This window comes from Penicillium mononematosum (genome assembly GCF_028829835.1).
Source record: "Penicillium mononematosum strain IBT 11891 chromosome Unknown utg000002l:1.0-8112719.0:1.0-8118358.0, whole genome shotgun sequence".
Taxonomy (NCBI): Eukaryota; Fungi; Ascomycota; class Eurotiomycetes; order Eurotiales; family Aspergillaceae; genus Penicillium; species Penicillium mononematosum.
In genome coordinates, this window is record NW_026643272.1 from 2,631,087 (window position 1) to 2,648,013 (window position 16,927).

General features: G+C 50.2%; 9 protein-coding genes across 9 annotated transcripts; 6 read left to right on the forward strand and 3 right to left on the reverse strand.

The window, feature by feature from the left end:
* Positions 1–231: 231 nt before the first annotated feature.
* Positions 232–3,994, forward strand: N7519_002765 (putative spindle-pole body protein (Pcp1); the record flags this gene model as incomplete). Its single annotated transcript, XM_057289543.1, has 5 exons — positions 232–801; positions 869–1,887; positions 1,934–3,189; positions 3,234–3,618; positions 3,754–3,994. 5 exons carry the CDS (start codon positions 232–234, stop codon positions 3,992–3,994), a joined length of 3,471 nt encoding a protein of 1,156 aa, XP_057150745.1.
* Positions 3,995–4,712: 718 nt separating this feature from the next.
* Positions 4,713–6,252, reverse strand: N7519_002766 (AAA family ATPase VPS4; the record flags this gene model as incomplete). The annotated part of the gene is made up of 4 exons (XM_057289544.1): positions 4,713–4,934; positions 4,993–5,403; positions 5,693–5,837; positions 5,960–6,252. The coding sequence occupies 4 exons, from the start codon at positions 6,250–6,252 to the stop codon at positions 4,713–4,715; spliced, it is 1,071 nt and encodes a 356-aa protein (XP_057150746.1).
* Positions 6,253–6,458: 206 nt separating this feature from the next.
* On the forward strand, positions 6,459–7,112 carry N7519_002767 (tubulin-binding prefolding complex subunit YKE2; the record flags this gene model as incomplete). Its single annotated transcript, XM_057289545.1, has 4 exons — positions 6,459–6,606; positions 6,666–6,861; positions 6,925–6,985; positions 7,053–7,112. 4 exons carry the CDS (start codon positions 6,459–6,461, stop codon positions 7,110–7,112), a joined length of 465 nt encoding a protein of 154 aa, XP_057150747.1.
* Positions 7,113–7,782: 670 nt separating this feature from the next.
* N7519_002768 (phosphoglycerate mutase, 2,3-bisphosphoglycerate-independent) lies at positions 7,783–9,513 on the reverse strand (the record flags this gene model as incomplete). Its single annotated transcript, XM_057289546.1, has 4 exons — positions 7,783–7,990; positions 8,059–8,641; positions 8,699–9,409; positions 9,489–9,513. 4 exons carry the CDS (start codon positions 9,511–9,513, stop codon positions 7,783–7,785), a joined length of 1,527 nt encoding a protein of 508 aa, XP_057150748.1.
* Positions 9,514–9,524: 11 nt separating this feature from the next.
* N7519_002769 (uncharacterized protein) lies at positions 9,525–9,831 on the reverse strand (the record flags this gene model as incomplete). Its single annotated transcript, XM_057289547.1, has 2 exons — positions 9,525–9,616; positions 9,723–9,831. Coding segments are annotated over 2 exons (201 nt in total), but the record flags the coding sequence as incomplete, so codon positions are not given.
* Positions 9,832–9,880: 49 nt separating this feature from the next.
* N7519_002770 (mediator of RNA polymerase II transcription subunit 9) lies at positions 9,881–10,459 on the forward strand (the record flags this gene model as incomplete). Its single annotated transcript, XM_057289548.1, has 1 exon — positions 9,881–10,459. The coding sequence occupies one exon, from the start codon at positions 9,881–9,883 to the stop codon at positions 10,457–10,459; it is 579 nt and encodes a 192-aa protein (XP_057150750.1).
* A 472-nt stretch (positions 10,460–10,931) lies between these two features.
* On the forward strand, positions 10,932–12,483 carry N7519_002771 (glycine hydroxymethyltransferase SHM2; the record flags this gene model as incomplete). The annotated part of the gene is made up of 3 exons (XM_057289549.1): positions 10,932–10,964; positions 11,017–11,067; positions 11,158–12,483. The coding sequence occupies 3 exons, from the start codon at positions 10,932–10,934 to the stop codon at positions 12,481–12,483; spliced, it is 1,410 nt and encodes a 469-aa protein (XP_057150751.1).
* Positions 12,484–13,719: 1,236 nt separating this feature from the next.
* On the forward strand, positions 13,720–15,090 carry N7519_002772 (HNH endonuclease signature motif containing protein; the record flags this gene model as incomplete). The annotated part of the gene is given in 6 exon segments (XM_057289550.1): positions 13,720–13,860; positions 13,927–14,028; positions 14,083–14,373; positions 14,430–14,717; positions 14,943–15,063; positions 15,083–15,090. 6 exon segments carry the CDS (start codon positions 13,720–13,722, stop codon positions 15,088–15,090), a joined length of 951 nt encoding a protein of 316 aa, XP_057150752.1.
* A 405-nt stretch (positions 15,091–15,495) lies between these two features.
* On the forward strand, positions 15,496–16,670 carry N7519_002773 (AMMECR1 domain-containing protein; the record flags this gene model as incomplete). The annotated part of the gene is made up of 2 exons (XM_057289551.1): positions 15,496–16,040; positions 16,142–16,670. The coding sequence occupies 2 exons, from the start codon at positions 15,496–15,498 to the stop codon at positions 16,668–16,670; spliced, it is 1,074 nt and encodes a 357-aa protein (XP_057150753.1).
* Positions 16,671–16,927: the final 257 nt, after the last annotated feature.

A 16,927-nucleotide genomic window follows, 5' to 3' on the forward strand; every position in this document is an offset into this window, starting at 1 on the left:
AGAAAAAAAGCAAAAGCGGCGAAATTCACATCCCGTGATTCACACGCTAATCCTGATTAGGTTAGAAATCAACAGAGGTGTCCACGCTAAACCCAACACAGCCGGGGATAACTCGCCCAAAACACGTCTGTGACTGTCAAGCGTGAACTTTTAGTCTAAACTTCGTTCCTGCCCTTATTCACGGTGATGGTCACGCGCTGAAAGGTTTTGGCCCACCTCCCCTGTTCAAACATGGCCTTCCCCTACATCGACACACCACGCACCGAATACGACGGCAACGCGACTTATCTCACAACCGGATTTCGCAGCGCCGGGCGACATCATTTGTCTGCACTCGATTCTCTTGAAAATTCATTTCAAACACCGTCCAAGGACAATGATGTGATCAAGGGTTTTGACAAACGCGTCACTCCGCGCGCCGGTGCTGCTTCCAAGTCAACAAGAAGCGCGTTACGACATCTTCCAGCAGCAGCTCCCGCGAAGGGAGAGTTTACTCCGTTAATGAAGAGCGCGACAAAGAACAATCTTTTGAAGAATATGTCTGCGGCGAGAGGAACAGACGGCCCGAAAACCCCGGGATATCAGCGAGAGACCTATCGCAGCAACGCCCACACGCCCGGCTTGCCTGCTATGGACATGTCTGATATATACGAGGAGGATCGGACGATGGAAGAGGCAACTCCAGTTCCACATGCTGCAAGCAGTAGTGCACAAAGTACACCATTGCCTGGGTATTCAGGACGCAACGGAGGAGCCCTTGGTGATGGAGGGAATAATTTGTCGCTCAAGGACCAAGCCATGGTATGATGAATATCAGAACCAATTGGGTTACACGTAACTCCCTGCAGATCAATACTGACGTCCATAGGCCATTGATCAACTGAGCAAAGTCAATTTCAGTTTGAAGCTAAGGATTCACTTCATGGAAGAACAACTGCAAAAGGCTGGCCCGGAATACAATAATGACGCTCTCAAAGAAAACAGGGAGCTCAAGGTTTTGCGACTAACGATGCAACGCGATATTTCCCGATACCGAAAGAGCCTCCAGCAGGCAGAGAAAGATCTCGAGGACTACCAGCTACAGCTGGCAGAATTAAAAGAGAAATCATGGAGGGAGCAAGCGGACCAGACGGTACAGCGGGAAATGGATATGATGCGCGAAGAGCTTGAATCGCGTGACGTCGAACTCCGAGAAGCGCGCGATGAATTGAGGCACATCAAAGATACCCACTCGCAAGAGACTGACAAACTTCGTGACGACATTGAGGATTTAGAAGCAAGCTCTAGAGAAAAAGATCGCCTACTTGAGGAACGCGAAGAAGAGCTTGAAGATCTGAAACGTAATGCCGAGGAGAATGGCGCAGCTTCAGAGCTCCAGCTGGAGCTGGAGCGTGCGAAGGAGCAGATGCAAGAGCTCCAGGACAGTCTTTCTCAGGCCAAGACTGAGACCCGAGAGTCGGCTGATGCCGCTAGGCAGGCGATTGAAGAGAAGGATCGTGCCGAGGAGGACTTGAGGGAATTGCAGGATGAAATGTCGAACAAATCCTTCACCACCAAAGGACTCAGCCGGCAAATGGAGGACAGGGCCGAAAAGCTCGAAGAAGAGATACGTGACCTGCAACGAGAGAACGATGCGCTGAGGACAGGATTGGAGAGTAAAACCAACCATGCGACACTCCTCGAAGAGCGTTATCAAACTATTCAACATGGCCTAGAAGATAATGCCCACCACCTGGCTGAGGACCTTGCTGCAGCCAGGCGTGATCGCGATCAAGCTCGACAGGACCTGAAAGCTACTTCTGCCCGACTGCAGGAGGCCTTGGACGAACTCCAGCGTGGAACGGACGAAAAAGGAACTTCTTCAAACTCGCCATCAAGCGCTGACCGGTGAATCGGGAGGACTACAAATCGAACTTGACCGTGCACAATCCAGAATCCGCGAACTTCAAAAAGCGGTTCAAGACGCCACATCTCGCGCTCAGGACGAAGGGCACAACATTCGCTGGCAACACAAGGCGGAAGTTGAACGGCTGCAAGAGGAGATCGAAAACCTTCACCACGAGATTGAGGAGAAGGAAGGCCGATTTGCAGTCGATCAAAGTCGTTGGGAAAGCAGCAAGCGGACTCTACAATCAGAGAAAGCATGGGCAGAAGGCCAAGCGGCAGACTTGAAGCGCACTATCGAAGCGCTTCAGGAAGCTGGTAGCACATACTCTGGGAAGGAGTCTAGGCTACAAGAGGTCATTGATAGCGAGAAGAAGCGCTACACGCAAGAAAAGTCTATGCTGGATCGCCAAATCCAAGATCTCAAAGACGACCTCGATAAGACCAGGCGCGACCTTGACGAAAGACGGGACGAGCTTCTTGCGGCGAAGCAAGATGCTCGGGTATCTAGACGCGAAGAGCAAGCACTTGCAGACAAGGTGCGAGCTCTGGAAGACGAGGTGGTCGTTTTACAATCGAGCCTGGCGGATGAGCAAGAACTTGCTAAGGGTCGGCAAAATGGGTCATCTGACCTGGAACAAAACCTGGAAAAGTCTATTGCTGAGAGACAGAAGCTCCGTGATCAGCTTGCAAATGCTCATGTCGAGATATTTGACCTGAAGGCTTCGGTGCAGGAGATTGAGGCTGAACGTATCGAGCTCCAAGCTCAACTCGACCGATTCCAGAACGCAGATGATACTACTCGGTTTGACCGCGATAAACTTGAACTGCGCAAGACCGTAACAAGACTTGACAACGAACTCAAAGTATTGCGAGACGCCAAATCATCTCTTGAGGATCAGCTTGTCTCTGAAAGTGAACGATTTGCAGCAGAGGAGGGTCGTCTTTCTGCTGAAATCGATCGCCTACAGGACAAATTGCTTGCTGGCTCTAGTAACCGAGACCGAGAACTTACCTCTGCCAAGACGAAGGTACAGCGCCTGGAGCGTCGCGCCCAAGAATTGGAAGCTCTTCTTGAGCAGCAGCAGCCTGTGGTGGAGAATGAACAATCTAGTACACATGGGGACCTCTCCTTACTCCGACACAGCCTGGCAGAGGCTAGGAAACGCGAAAAGATTCTCCTCCAGCGCGAATCCAAGCAGAAGTCTTCTGCCCAAAGCTACAAGTCACGAGTTGAGGAATTGGAAAAGGATCTTCATGATGCTATGATGAACAAATTCGAGTCACACTCCCACACAATTCTCCGTCAAACAAGCTTCATGAAGAGCTACGCAGTCTACGAAAACAAGTGGCCGAAGCACACCGGTCCCTCCAGAAGGTGAACACGAAGAACCGAGAGCTCGAACGTGCCGCGATGAAAGAAGAGGACCAAAAGGACTTCCACGAGCTCCTCAGGTCCTCCACACTCGAGGCCGAATCGTTAGCTCTGAAGCTTTCCGAACGGGAAGCGCGCCTGAACGAATTGAAGACTCATGTGCGCCGAATTCGCGAAGAGCGAGATGCCCACAAGCGCGAGGCCGAAGCGGCAACCAAAAATCTCGATATGTTACAAAGACGCCACGACGAAATCCTCGAGAAAAACTCCCTTTCTAAGTCGACCAACAAGACCAAACATGAGAAAGAGATCCGAGGTCTCAGGCAAGGAGATCATCTGGCTTCGCGCCCGCCTACAGCGTGAGGGAAAGTTCCGCCGTGATCTTGCCTGGAGCAAGGGCTTGATGGAACTTGGTGAACGCGTCCGAGTTGCATGGTTCGTACCCCCATTTCCATCTAATATTATTTGCAACATAGCTAACAAGTTACCAACAGCAACGATGCCGATCTTCGCATGATTTCCGAGATGGGCGTGCAGGCCCGTGACCGAGCTCCTGTACGCACTCCACGCCATAAATTGAAATCCGCCGTATCTCTTGTGAGAGCCGCTGTTCGCATGCAAAAGATGAGCAGTGATTGGAAGCGGACTAAGAAACTGGGCGAGGGGTTGAAGCGTGCTAAGACTGAAATGCTCAAGCGCCGTGATAGCTCGAACAAGAGCTTGCTTGGCCAGTAGCCCTGGATATCGGTTCTATGTTATGTCATTCGTTGTGATTTTGTCTCTTGTTCTTCCAGCGTCCACCTTCTGCTATGAGAGATTCCCCCGACATGTCTTGCAAGTATACTAGTCTTTTTCGACTTGTTTTATGTTTCTGTGTCTCCATTCATTTTGTATTGGGCGTTTTAGGGCTGGCTTTGTGCCGGTTTGTTCGAATCATTTGTGCATAGTGTCATCCCAGCGAGGAATTTGATGATTCAAGAATCCTTATTCGTTTACGTAGCGTCTGGCAATATAGAATCTGGGCCTTGGGTGGCATTGGTTACATCTACAAGCAATGTCGAAAGAACCTAGCAAGTTTGTAGTCTTCAAAGCCGTATGTATGCTACTCGCGCGCTTTCCTATGACAGAGACACTTGCGGGGATAGACACATGAAATATTTGCTCAGCCAACGCCTCGCCATTGCCAAAAGTAATTGAGAAACGCTTCTAAACACCAAACTCTTCGGAGACACCCACCAAAAGACACAGGAATCCGAAATGAAGCAAGCATTGACATGGACACAGATAAAGCGCATGAGAAAATGGAGACTATGGGCAAGGGAATGAGATATTCAGCTTCCCTCTCTGGACAAGCCAACGAGCCAGGGGTTTATGCTGTTGATCGACTGAGGTAGAAAGATTCACATTTCGGAGGCCATGATGGGAAGAATATTGATCATTTCGGAAAATACGATCAGGCGCCTTCACTGCCAAATTCTTGGGTCCATTCAGCGTTCCTCGTGAGATCCTCTCCGCTAACGGTTGGTCGAGAGTTCTTAACTGCCTTGATGAAATCCTTCAGAACGAGAGGTGGCTCCAGAAGCTTCTCTGCATCGACGTCGAGCCAAGTCATTTCCATTGCGCCCGGATCCCCTGGTGAGCAAGGCGTGAGTTTCTCTACGCCCTCGTCGAGTACCTGTAATAGAGCCGGTCAATCGCTGTGGGTTGGAACGGTTAGAACTGAGTATACATACCTTCTTATAATGTGTTGCTCCTTGAATCTTGCGGATTGGCTGCATCAGTGCATCCTGCACGGAAATACTAATATCGCTACCGGAGTAGCCTTCACTTAGATCGGCCAATTGGCGATAGTCAGCCTGTGTCATATGACACGGCGTCGAGCCCACGGCTAGCATGAACATCTTCATTCGTGCATTGACGTCGGGGAGACTGATGTGTACTCTCCGCTGGAATCGTCGCCGAATAGCAGCATCCAGTTGCCAGGGGATATTTGTTGCGCCCAGAATCAACACGCCCTTCGAGTCCTTGCCGACACCGTCCATCTGTACAAGTAATTCGGTTTTGATACGCCGTGAGGCCTCGGATTCTCCTTCACCACGTGGTCCACATAGCGCGTCGACCTCGTCGATGAAGATAATCGCGGGCTTGTTCTCACGAGCCATGTTAAACAACTGCTTCACAAGTCTAGAGGCAAATTAGTACGCAACTCTCGGAGCTTTTGTTGATGAAGATGTTACCCTACCTTTCACTCTCACCCATCCACTTCGAGACTAGGTCACTACTGCTGACACTGAAGAATGTGCTGTTTGCCTCCGTTGCCACGGCTTTGGCAAGATAAGATTTTCCCGTTCCTGGAGGACCGTAGAGCAAGATACCCTTCCAGGGTTGGCGCTTGCCAGTGAACAAATGAGGGAACTTGATGGGAAGAATGACTGCTTCCTTCAAAGCTTCCTTGGCGTTCTCCAGACCAGCAACATCCTCCCACTTCACGTTCGGCTTGTCTGACAGAATAGCCCCTTGAAGCGCCGATCGAAGCTTTTTCGCATCCGCATCTTCGCCGTTATCGTCATCTTCCTTCCTATACGGCCCAGTGTCGTTAGCAGGGATAACATGGGACAATACCTCACTCGCAAACACTGCTTATCACACAGATGAAGTGCTAGAGCGAGGAATCCTTGTCAAAAGAAGTCGAGTACATACCCTCCCTTCCCACTGCCTTGCGCCACCTTTCCATTTGCGCCAACCGCGCTCGGTTTTTTCCGGTCCTCGGCCAAGTGATTTTTAAGCTTCTCCGCGCGATCCATATACTCGCCGGCCTTTGAGCGGATCATCTCCTTCGATTTCGGGTTCTTCTCCCATTTCAAGGCCAGCATGAACAACTCCAGTGCGGAGTAGTACATCTGATAAGCCTTTTCGTACTCTCCATCGTTGTCATTCTCGATCGCCTTCTTGACCGTGTCGATAGCCCGCCCCAGGAAATCCGTATTACTCATGATAGGCAATGCGTGTGCTGGCTAGGGTAGAGGCAGCAAGTCGACCGCGGAGGCAGATGTGGTAAAGCGGGGAGAGAGGAGCAAGGGTTGGGGCAATGGGCCAAGGCTGGGGGGGATAGGCAGAGAGATGCTAGAAGAGAAAGCTTGAAGATTCCTTGGTGTAGAAGAAAAGAGGAAATACAAAAGAGCCCTAGAACCGAGGGTTGATGGGAATTGGAGGGGAAAGTGAGAGTGGAAGTTGTTTACGGGCGGGATCCATTGATTTTCCCTCCTCCCACTTCACCTCCAAGTTCACCATGGACGCCCAGAAACAGCTTCAGGCACGATCGGAAGAGTTCCAGGCACTGCAGACCGGTATGTCTATATATCAAATTGACCTCAGCAATAGTTTCTGACCTTTCCTGCCCATCCAGAGCTTGAGGTTTTGGTCGATGCCCGCCAGAAACTTGAATCGCAGCAGCAAGAGAACGAAGGCGTGCAGACCGAGTTCGCCCAGCTAGACGATGAGGCCAACATTTACAAGCTCGTTGGTCCGGTGTTGCTGAAGCAGGATAAGTCCGAAGCCACTATGGCCGTCAACGGTCGGTTGGAGTTCATTGAGAAGGAGATGTCAGTGCTACTGCCTTGGCCACCGCGACCCAACGGAAATATGTGCTGACTGTGAATCTACAGCAAGCGAATTGAAGGCGAGATCAGTGCGACACAAGAAAAGAGCGAAAAGATGCGCTCAGAGGTAAATCGCCCTCATCCAACTGCAATTCGCGCCCCCCACCATATGCATATTCTAACCCCTCACCCAGCTCATCCAACTCCAAAGCCAGGCTCAACAGCAGGCTGCTGCTGCTTCTGCCTCCGCGTAAGGCCAAAATTACCACCCGCAGGCGAAGAAGGATATATCACCCGGAGATGCAATAGGTGGCGTGCGAGCTACGAAGCTGGCGTCGGATGGGACCTACCCTCCACCGGTTCACCGTGATTCGGTACATACGCTATGCAGCTGTGAACCATATTTTGGAGGTCGGAAAGCTCAAAGAATATGCTTGGGCATTGAGGACCAAATCCCAATTGAGTTGGGATAGCCTGGAAATGTATGATCTGTGCAGGTGCCTGACACCAGAACAGGGCATGGATCAGTTTAAAGATATACCCGTGAAATCCTAATACAATGCTGTCAAAAGTGATCAATTGGTCTTTGAATATGGAAATTATTTGATAGTGTCAATCATTCTGACCCGGAATATATCGATATACTTGCACGATGAACTCTACGTATATAGTTTACGTCGGCCATGCTTCATGTCTTCGATCTCTTGTTGATCTCTACGGGTCAGAGTGTTCTATAACTATATTCAAAAAGGTCCATAACAAGGACGCATGAATACAACTAAGAAAGCGCTTTAAGAGCACGCCCAAAGAAGCTAGCGGATGGATGACCTTTGATACTCCAAAAGCAAAGGGAAGACCGTGTGTGTATTGACAAAATTCTATTCATTGATTCATAATGAAACATCTATGTGCGGGAAGATTTATCTAGGACTTGACCAGCAGGTTGGCACCGGTCATCTCCTCGGGTTGCTCCACGCCCATGGCAGCGAGAACGGTAGGAGCAACATCACCCAAAACACCGCCCTTCTTGAGGCTCCAGCCCTCAGGGGCGTTGGCCATAACGAAGGGAACCTTGTTAAGGGTGTGGGAGGTCTTGGGAGTGCCCTTCTCGTTGAGCATCTCCTCGGCGTTTCTGCGAAATGTGGGTTAATTAACAATTCTCTGGAATGGGAGGTGTTCCTGTTTTGCAGAAAGACTTACCCGTGATCAGCGGTGATGAACAGAATGTAGTTGTTCTTCTTGCAAGCCTCGTAGATCTCGCCAATGGCCTTGTCAGTGGCAGCGACACCCTGGATGGCGGCCTCGTACACGCCAGTGTGGCCAACCATGTCAGGAGGGGCGAAGTTGTTCATGACAAAGTCGAACTTGTTCTCGCCAAGGCGCTCAGCCATCTTGGCACCGACAGCAGCTGCACTCATCTTTGGGTCAAGATCGTAGGTAGCAACTCGGGGCGAAGGGATCATATCGCGCACTTCGCCGGGGAAATCTTTCTCAATACCACCGTTGAAGAAGAAAGTGACGTGAGCGTACTTCTCAGTCTCAGCAATGTGGCACTGCTGGAGGTTCTTCTTGCCGAGCCATTCGGCTAGCACGTTGCCCATGTGCTGCGGGGGGAAAGCAACATCGAAAGTGTAGTCAGTCTTGTACTGGGTCATGGTGGTAAGAGAGATATTCTTGGGGTAGGGGAAGTCGGGACGCGGGGAACGGTCATAGTCGCCCATCAGCTGGGTGATTTCACGGACACGGTCCGAGCGGTAGTTGAAGAAGAAGAGAGTATCGTCATCTATACAGGCTCAATTAGTTGTCATGGCATTGCCTTTTGGACTCGGACCAGACGTACCCTGGACACGGCGCTCCTTGCCGCCAACAATGATGGGCTTCAGGAACTCATCGTTCTCGCCCTTCTCATAGCGCTCCCTGATGGTCTGTACCGGGTCCGAGCTGTCCTCTCCCTCGCCAGTGACCAGACCCTTGAGGCCAACCTCAACACGCTCCCAGCGCTTGTCGCGGTCCATGATGTAGTAGCGGCCCACGACGGTGGCAATCGCGCCAGTGCCAATCTCCTGGGTCTTCTCAAGCAACTGCTGCATGAACTTCTCGGAGCTCTTTGGGTCGGTATCACGTCCATCGGCGAAGAAGTGGATGAAGACCTGGGGAATCTGCATGTCCTTGGCGACCTGGAGCAAGGCGAACAAGTGAGTGATGTTGGAGTGAACACCACCATCAGAGACCAAGCCCAGAAGGTGCAGACGTCCATTGCCCTCCTTTGCACGGGTGAAAGACTTGACAACGCTGGGCACCTTGCCCATCTCGCCCTTCTTGAGGGTCTGGTCAATGCGAACACTGTCCTGCCAGACAACACGACCAGCACCAATGTTCAGGTGACCGACCTCACTGTTGCCCATCAGACCCTCGGGCAGACCGACAGCGAGCGAAGAGGCATCCAACTCGGCGAAGCCCTGAGCGGTCTTGGAGTTGGGCTCCGCGAAGCCGGACATGTATGGGGTATCGGCCGCGGCGATGGCATCTCCCTGGGGCGGGGAGTCGGGGCCTGCAATCCCCAGCCATCAATCACAACTGCAAGGTTTATGTTAGCTAGTATATCTTTTGAGGACCTGGGTGGCACATACTCAAGGCAACTTTTTGGTCAGCCATAGTGGGGTTTGTTATCGTGATTGGATCACACCTGAAAGTATATAAACATTGATCAATTGCCGAACTGAAAGAAATTTAATAATAACCCGGTTACGCAGCTTACCTTTAGACAGATGTTTAGAGGAGAAGATATCGAACAAAGGGGAATCAGACCACCAAAGCAGAAAAAAGGGCTCCCGGTGAAGGAGGGGCATTGACCCCGACGTCACCGTCACCGGGTGCCAGGAGCGTATTTGCTGAGATAAGCACGTATTGCGGGATCTTGGGGTGTTTCTTCCGACTCTTCCCTAAAAACTTCCCCCAGCCGGGATCTACTCGTCCTTCAGATATCTTTCCTCGGAATCCTTTTAGTCAAACATTCCCGGCAATGGCATCTCGATCCCCGCCAGTGGGCACTCCGCTGCTGAAATCCCCTGTACCCGATACGCCCCTCAAAGACGCGCCAACGCCAGCACCGCAGACAGTACCTTTCCCTTCACCACAGACCTTCGAGATAATCCCACCATTGCATGGGATTCTTTCTCGCTTGCTCGCCTCCAAAGGCCAGCAAACCGGTTCATCGGATGGGCCCGGGGATACAGCAGGGGTATCAGGAGCTTCCCAGGCACAGGCCCAACAAGCACCTTCAAGCATCCCCAATGGTGGACACAATGGCAACACTGCATCTTCACATGCTGTACCAGAAGTATCAGTTCTCGGTTCAACCGCTCATCCGCCCCTCGATGTGAAAAACCTCCCTACCGAAACCAGCTCTGTCAGGATTCGAATCCAGAAGGCTCGTACAGTGGTCGAAGGGCTACCAGATGTGCATCGGTCTGTTGATGACCAACAAAGAGAGATTGCGGAGCTGGAGGACCGTGTGAGACGCTTGCGCTCTGTCATCTCTGACTTCGGGAGTCGAGCAGGAATGCTACATGAGGACAATACGAGGACCGTGGAAGCATGAAGCTTAAAATCGGGAATTTCAATCTACATTGGGAAAATTCAAGCCGGCCAGGTGCTGCAAGGTTTCAGGTTGATTTATTCGGCGTTTATAAGAAGGAAATACCCTGGTGTTTTTAGCGATCATTTCGAGACAACAAAAGCCGCCATCTTTTCATAAGCTGTGGCAAAATCCAGCAATTCATAATCTATTTGCTTTTCTCCTCTTTTTTTTCAAAGAATATTCACAGTGAAGTATACAATAAATTGTTCTGAAGCTCCAATTCAGTACAATTTTGGCTCCTTACAAATTTTATAACCTAAAACCCTAATCCGGCCAGCTGTCTCCGATATCGTTCGCTGGCTTAAAGTTCAGCGCCTGAGGCAACGGAAGATCCCCTCCCCCACCACTTCCATTTATTTTTTCCTCTTCACCTCTCATCCTCCATCTCCATTTATTTCTGTTTATCTTCGAAGACAGATTATCATACTTCATCATGTCTTACGCTCTTTCTGAGTCCCACCGGGACGTGAGTATCACATCTGCCCCCATTTCTAAGATCATTGACTCATCGATTACAGCAAATGCACAACTCCCTCGTGTCCAGCGACCCAGAGGTTGCTGCCATCATGGTATGTTGAAATTATACATCATTGACAGCCACAGTCAATGCATTGTCCCTACCAGAAGATCCAGATGTGCTAATTCTTCTACTCATACAGGAGAAGGAGATCCAGCGTCAGCGTGAGTCAATCGTCCTGATTGCCTCTGAGAACTTCACTTCTCGTGCTGTCTTCGATGCCCTCGGTTCGCCCATGTGCAACAAGTACTCCGAGGGTTACCCCGGTGCTCGTTACTACGGTGGCAACCAGCACATCGACGCCATTGAGATCACCTGCCAGCAGCGTGCTCTTAAGGCCTTCAACCTCGACCCCGCCAAGTGGGGCGTCAACGTCCAGTGCCTTTCCGGTAGCCCCGCCAACCTCCAGGTCTACCAGGCTCTCATGCGTCCCCATGACCGCTTGATGGGCTTGGATCTCCCCCACGGTGGTCACCTGAGCCACGGCTACCAGACCCCCTCTAAGAAGATCTCTGCCGTTTCCACCTACTTCGAGACCTTCCCTTACCGTGTCGACCTTGAGACCGGTATCATCGATTATGACACTCTCGAGCGTAACGCTGAGATGTACCGCCCTAAGTGTCTGGTCGCCGGTACCTCCGCCTACTGCCGTCTGATTGACTACAAGCGTATGCGCGAGATTGCCGACAAGGTTGGCGCCTACCTCATCGTCGATATGGCCCACATCTCTGGCCTGATCGCCGCTGGTGTCATTCCCTCTCCTTTCGAGTACGCTGATGTTGTGACCACCACCACTCACAAGTCTCTCCGTGGTCCCCGTGGTGCCATGATCTTCTTCCGCAAGGGTGTCCGCAGCACCGATAAGAACGGAAAGGACGTCCTTTACGACCTGGAGAACCCTATCAACTTCTCCGTCTTCCCTGGCCACCAGGGTGGTCCCCACAACCACACCATCACTGCTTTGGCCGTTGCTCTCAAGCAGGTTGACACCCCTGAGTTCAAGCAGTACCAGGAGCAGGTCATCAAGAACGCCAAGGCTCTCGAGGAGGAGTTCAAGGCCCTTGGCCACAAGCTCGTCTCCGACGGCACTGACAGCCACATGGTCCTCGTTGACCTCCGCGCCAAGAGCCTTGATGGTGCTCGTGTTGAGGCTGTTCTGGAGCAGATCAACATTGCCTGCAACAAGAACTCTATCCCCGGTGACAAGTCGGCTCTCACTCCTTGCGGTATCCGCATTGGTGCCCCCGCCATGTCTTCCCGTGGTATGGGTGTGGAGGACTTCAAGCGCATTGCCCGCTACATTGATCAGTCCATCACCCTCTGCAAGAAGATCCAGGGTGAGCTTCCCAAGGAGGCCAACAAGCTCAAGGACTTCAAGGCCAAGGTTGCCGATGACAGCGTTCCTGAGATCCTTGCTCTCCGCAAGGAGATTGCTGAGTGGGCTAGCGCCTTCCCTCTCCCCGTCTAAATTGGATATTGAGGGCCGAGTATGAGTTACGGAAAAATAAAGTGGGATTCGAACCAGGATCTTACGAGTTCAACATCATTTCGTATAACAAAAGAAAAATATACATGGGTGCGTTTTTAGGGGTTAATTACCGGACTGCTTTTTCAACCTGACGCGGGTCATTGGGATATGGGAATGCTTTTTTGCATGTGAAACGAGCAATGTTATTTTTGGCGGTTGGGCCTCGCACCTATTCAACAGCGGGCTCACATGAATTTCTATAAGGGGAAAAGTTCAACATTAATTGAGCGTCCTATGTACATTCTACAATCTGTTCTCAACACAAGGATCTATAGAATCCAAGGACTATTTTCTTCTCTGCTTTGTCCTTCCTAATTTGGTTCTATTGTCCAGGTTTTCATATGTCCCCCCGTACTCCGTAGATTCCCGTGAGTTGCCTTCTCTGGTTAGTGTTGCCCAGGCCTGGCCCGATGTTGTGTACCTCGTGCGATGTAGCAACGGAAAACACTCAGACATTGTAGCAATGCAGCGCTCCTTTATGGACTTATTTAGGTTTATGCTTAGGAACCTAGATGGATGGTAGAGAGAGAGAGCGGGCCTCTATTCATGAATGGATGCATGGGATTTGGTGAAAATCCATGCATACGTTGAACGGAAACATCTCCGTGGACGTCATGGACAAGATCAAGTATTAACCTGTTCGCAAATCTGCTCAGTGAAATTTTAAAGACATTGATTGAAAAGCTAGCTCTGTTCTGATATATAAATCGAGAATAGTCGGCCGCTTATGCGGCTATAGTCTCCTTAGTAGACTTCTCAGGTAGTCTTCTCCGATAATCTTTTTAGATGTCTTTTTAGATGTCTTTTTAGATGTCTTTTTAGATGTCTTTTTAGATGTCTTTTTAGATGTCTTCTTAGATGTCTTTTTAGATGCCTGGTTATGTAGATATTTGCTAACCCTTCTCGCCTGGTGTGTATAACCTTTGATATCAAATGACGTCAGAGCCAAGCTAACTTAATAATCGGGAAGTATCAATTGTTTCCTCTTTCGGTTCTCTATCATTCCAATATGACATCTCGTGTCCTTGAAGCACCAAGATACCCGCATTCAAAAATGGGTCTCTTCTTGCCGATAAGCGATGATAGCCTTATATGAGCCAGTTCGGCAACTAATACAGTCTCGTTATAGCCCTGGGGATCCCAACTGACCCACGAGATCGATAGGTTTCTGCTGAAATGTTGTATCGATACTGTTCATTAATATTCCTCTTTTCTAACGAGAACGAGTGGGCAATTTATAAGTTGCGGAGGAACAGCACACCAGGCCCTGCACTCCGACCTAGCGGTCGAGCTTTGGTGGATCCTGGTAACTACATGGTTCTGGACAAAGGTACATTGATACATCTAGCATAACTGCTCAAAGTTCATAATTGTATAGATTAGAACCCAATTGCTGTCAATCTGACAACCAACTCTGCGCCACGCCGTGTCACGACTCGCGACCCCGATACCCAATCCCAGGGTCGGAGTGACCGGGACCGCCTGGTGAGTCGATGTAATGACCAGAAGCATATAAAGCTAGGGCTAACGTTTCTATAGCAAACAGCATTTTACAATAGCCTCTGCGAAAGAGACAGTTGCTGTGCAATCACCGGGCAAACCAGGATAATCAACTTGGAACGTCCTTTCCTCGGCCTGGACGCTACGCATGTATTTCCCGTGTGCATGATGGAAGAATGGAGGCGAGATGGATACCGGAGATATATCACGGACACTCGCCCCGATAGCGAGATTGGAGAATCGGGCCTCTATTCTGTCCAGAATGGGCTCCTCCTCCGCGCAGACATCCACCCCCATTTTGACGGTTTCCAGATAGGGTTTGATCCCGATGTAAGTTCCTCCACAATTTGCTATTTTGGAACATATAATAATAGTTGTAAGCATAGTCTGACTACAAGATCATTGTATTCGGACTGGATCCTGGGAGAATGGGCGGTACTCGTCTCAAAGAGTCTGCTCGAAATGGACCTGGGCGCGTGAGTGCCGACCTCCTTCGTTGGCACCTGCGTATGTGTCTGTACAGCAACCTAAAGGCCAATACCGAACCAGAGACAATATGGAAGGAAGATTTGGGAGAAGACCCAATGAGCGAAATTCTCAGTCAGCCAGATGCGGCTGAACGAATGGAGGTAGAGCTTTTCACGCCTTTTCACGCGCCTGGGAGGACTAATAGCGTGATACATTTATAGTCAGACAATTGATAGAGTAGGAGTCTTCAATAATGAATCTCCGAATGCCAGCATTGATGTTACTGATACATTGAACCTAAATACCACAATCCTTAAGTGCAACACCGCATTTATATCCTTCTGGTTCCACCGACAAACTCTGAAAGTGCTATATGTATGAATATGAAAAGTCAAGCGAACCGACATAAGTATTACAATCCTACTTTTCAGCTGAGGGAGGATGAGGGCATCACAGAGGACCAGGAAGACTACGAGGAAGAGTACGCCGATGAGGTCTGCGAACTGGCCAAGCAAGACCCGGAAACTCTGCCATCCTGCATCTTGTCGAAAGGTAATAGAAAAGTACATAGTTGTGTAAAATACTACATGGAGTATATACTACGCAGCTCTGTACGTATACTTCACATCCGAACTGGTACTAGCCGGGGCCGTAGATCCGGTCCACGTGAGCTACGGATAACTCTCAACCTTGGAGACGACTCCTCTCTTTCCTCTCTTTCGGCTCCTGTTTTCCTGCTTTTGCATTTCCTGTCTCTTGCCCTTTGATTTCCCGTTACTGCACTCCCTTACAGGCTTCTACAGCCTGTCTCTAAATTTAGCCTTTCCTGGAGTTCCAGGCCCCATTGATAAGGAAATATCTTATCGCCCCGGACCCTCACGGAGGGCATATACTTAGACCAATCTATGACTGAAGAATCCGAGACAGTCATTGCATCTTGAAGAAGTCACCGGTGAACCAAGAGAAAACAGGACCTTGCCCAGCATGGCGAATACCGCTCAATGCTACTATTGCTTTGAGTCTCTCCTTGCTTCATTCGAGGATCGCGAGCCCACCACTCTGGCAGCTGTAGAGACCCTATGGGAACAGCACGAGCAAACTAAGAAGTTGTCGAGTCTCGAAGAACAAATCGAAGAGGAAGATACAGATCGCCAGCAGTCCATAAATGAACAGGACGAAGATGACGACAGCAACCAATCGTCCCAGTCGAATAGTCAGCCCAAGAAGCTGCAACTTCCCCGCATCAGCCGTCTGCAGAGCCAATTTTCCGCGTCTTCCAGTGCAGCCACATCTTCATCGTCCGCATCCAATACCTCTTCCAACTCGCTACAGTCGAGCAGCTCAACCAATATCACGACCCCAAGCGCGGTTTCCGGGACCCCCCAGCTGAGATCGCCTGATCAGCGATATCCCCTGTTTGTGACATGGAACACCCTGTCAAGAAGCGGACACAAGTCTCTACGCGGGTGCATAGGCACATTCGAGGGGCAGGAACTTGCAGCGGGGTTGAAGTCCTACGCTTTGACCTCGTACGTGGTTCCCATTGAATACCCCTCTCTCAATACAACGCTACAAACAACGGTATACTCCTATCTATATATTAACTAACTTACGTGTGGTTTGGTTTTAGGGCCTTCGATGACACCCGTTTTGAACCCATTCCCAAATCCCTTCTACCCTCGCTATCATGCTCTCTCACCCTTCTTGGGTCATTCGAGCCGTGTACAAATGCCATGGACTGGTCTTTGGGCACTCACGGACTGCGGATCTCATTCATTCACCGCGGCCGTCGTTATGGAGCCACTTATCTCCCTGACGTTGCTGTTGAGCAGGGTTGGACCAAAGAAGAGACCGTGGAGAGCTTGATGCGCAAGGCAGGCTGGGATGGTGGCGGTGGTAGTACTGCACGGAGATTGCTACGCGGTGCAGCTGGTGGCAACTCCGGCGCCATCAAGCCCTGGGACCAGGTTTCGGATTTCCGTACTGTCAGATACCAGGGCCTCAAGGCGAGCGCTAGTTATGCGGAGTGGCAGGAATGGCGGCAGTGGGTTCTCTCTCTAGACGATGGGAGGAGATTCTGGAAGGTGCGGAGTGATTGGCATCTTTTTTTAGATCGCTTTGCTTTTCGTCCCACATCTCAACGCTTCAAGTGGGACTGATGATTATAATGACTATGAGGCTACTGCTTTTTTTTTTTGAGTTTTCGGTTCACAAATCTTCGGCATGGGCATTAGTAAGGGATAGCAATGGTGCGGGCGTTCACGGTCATGATGAGGATTTGATATGGCATCTCAGCTCTATAAAGATAGCGAACAAGCATTTCAGACTGAGCCTTATCCGAAAATTATTGATTATAGACACTGGCATAATTCATTGTATTTGATAATGGTGCGATATGCAGAGAGACATTGAAAAG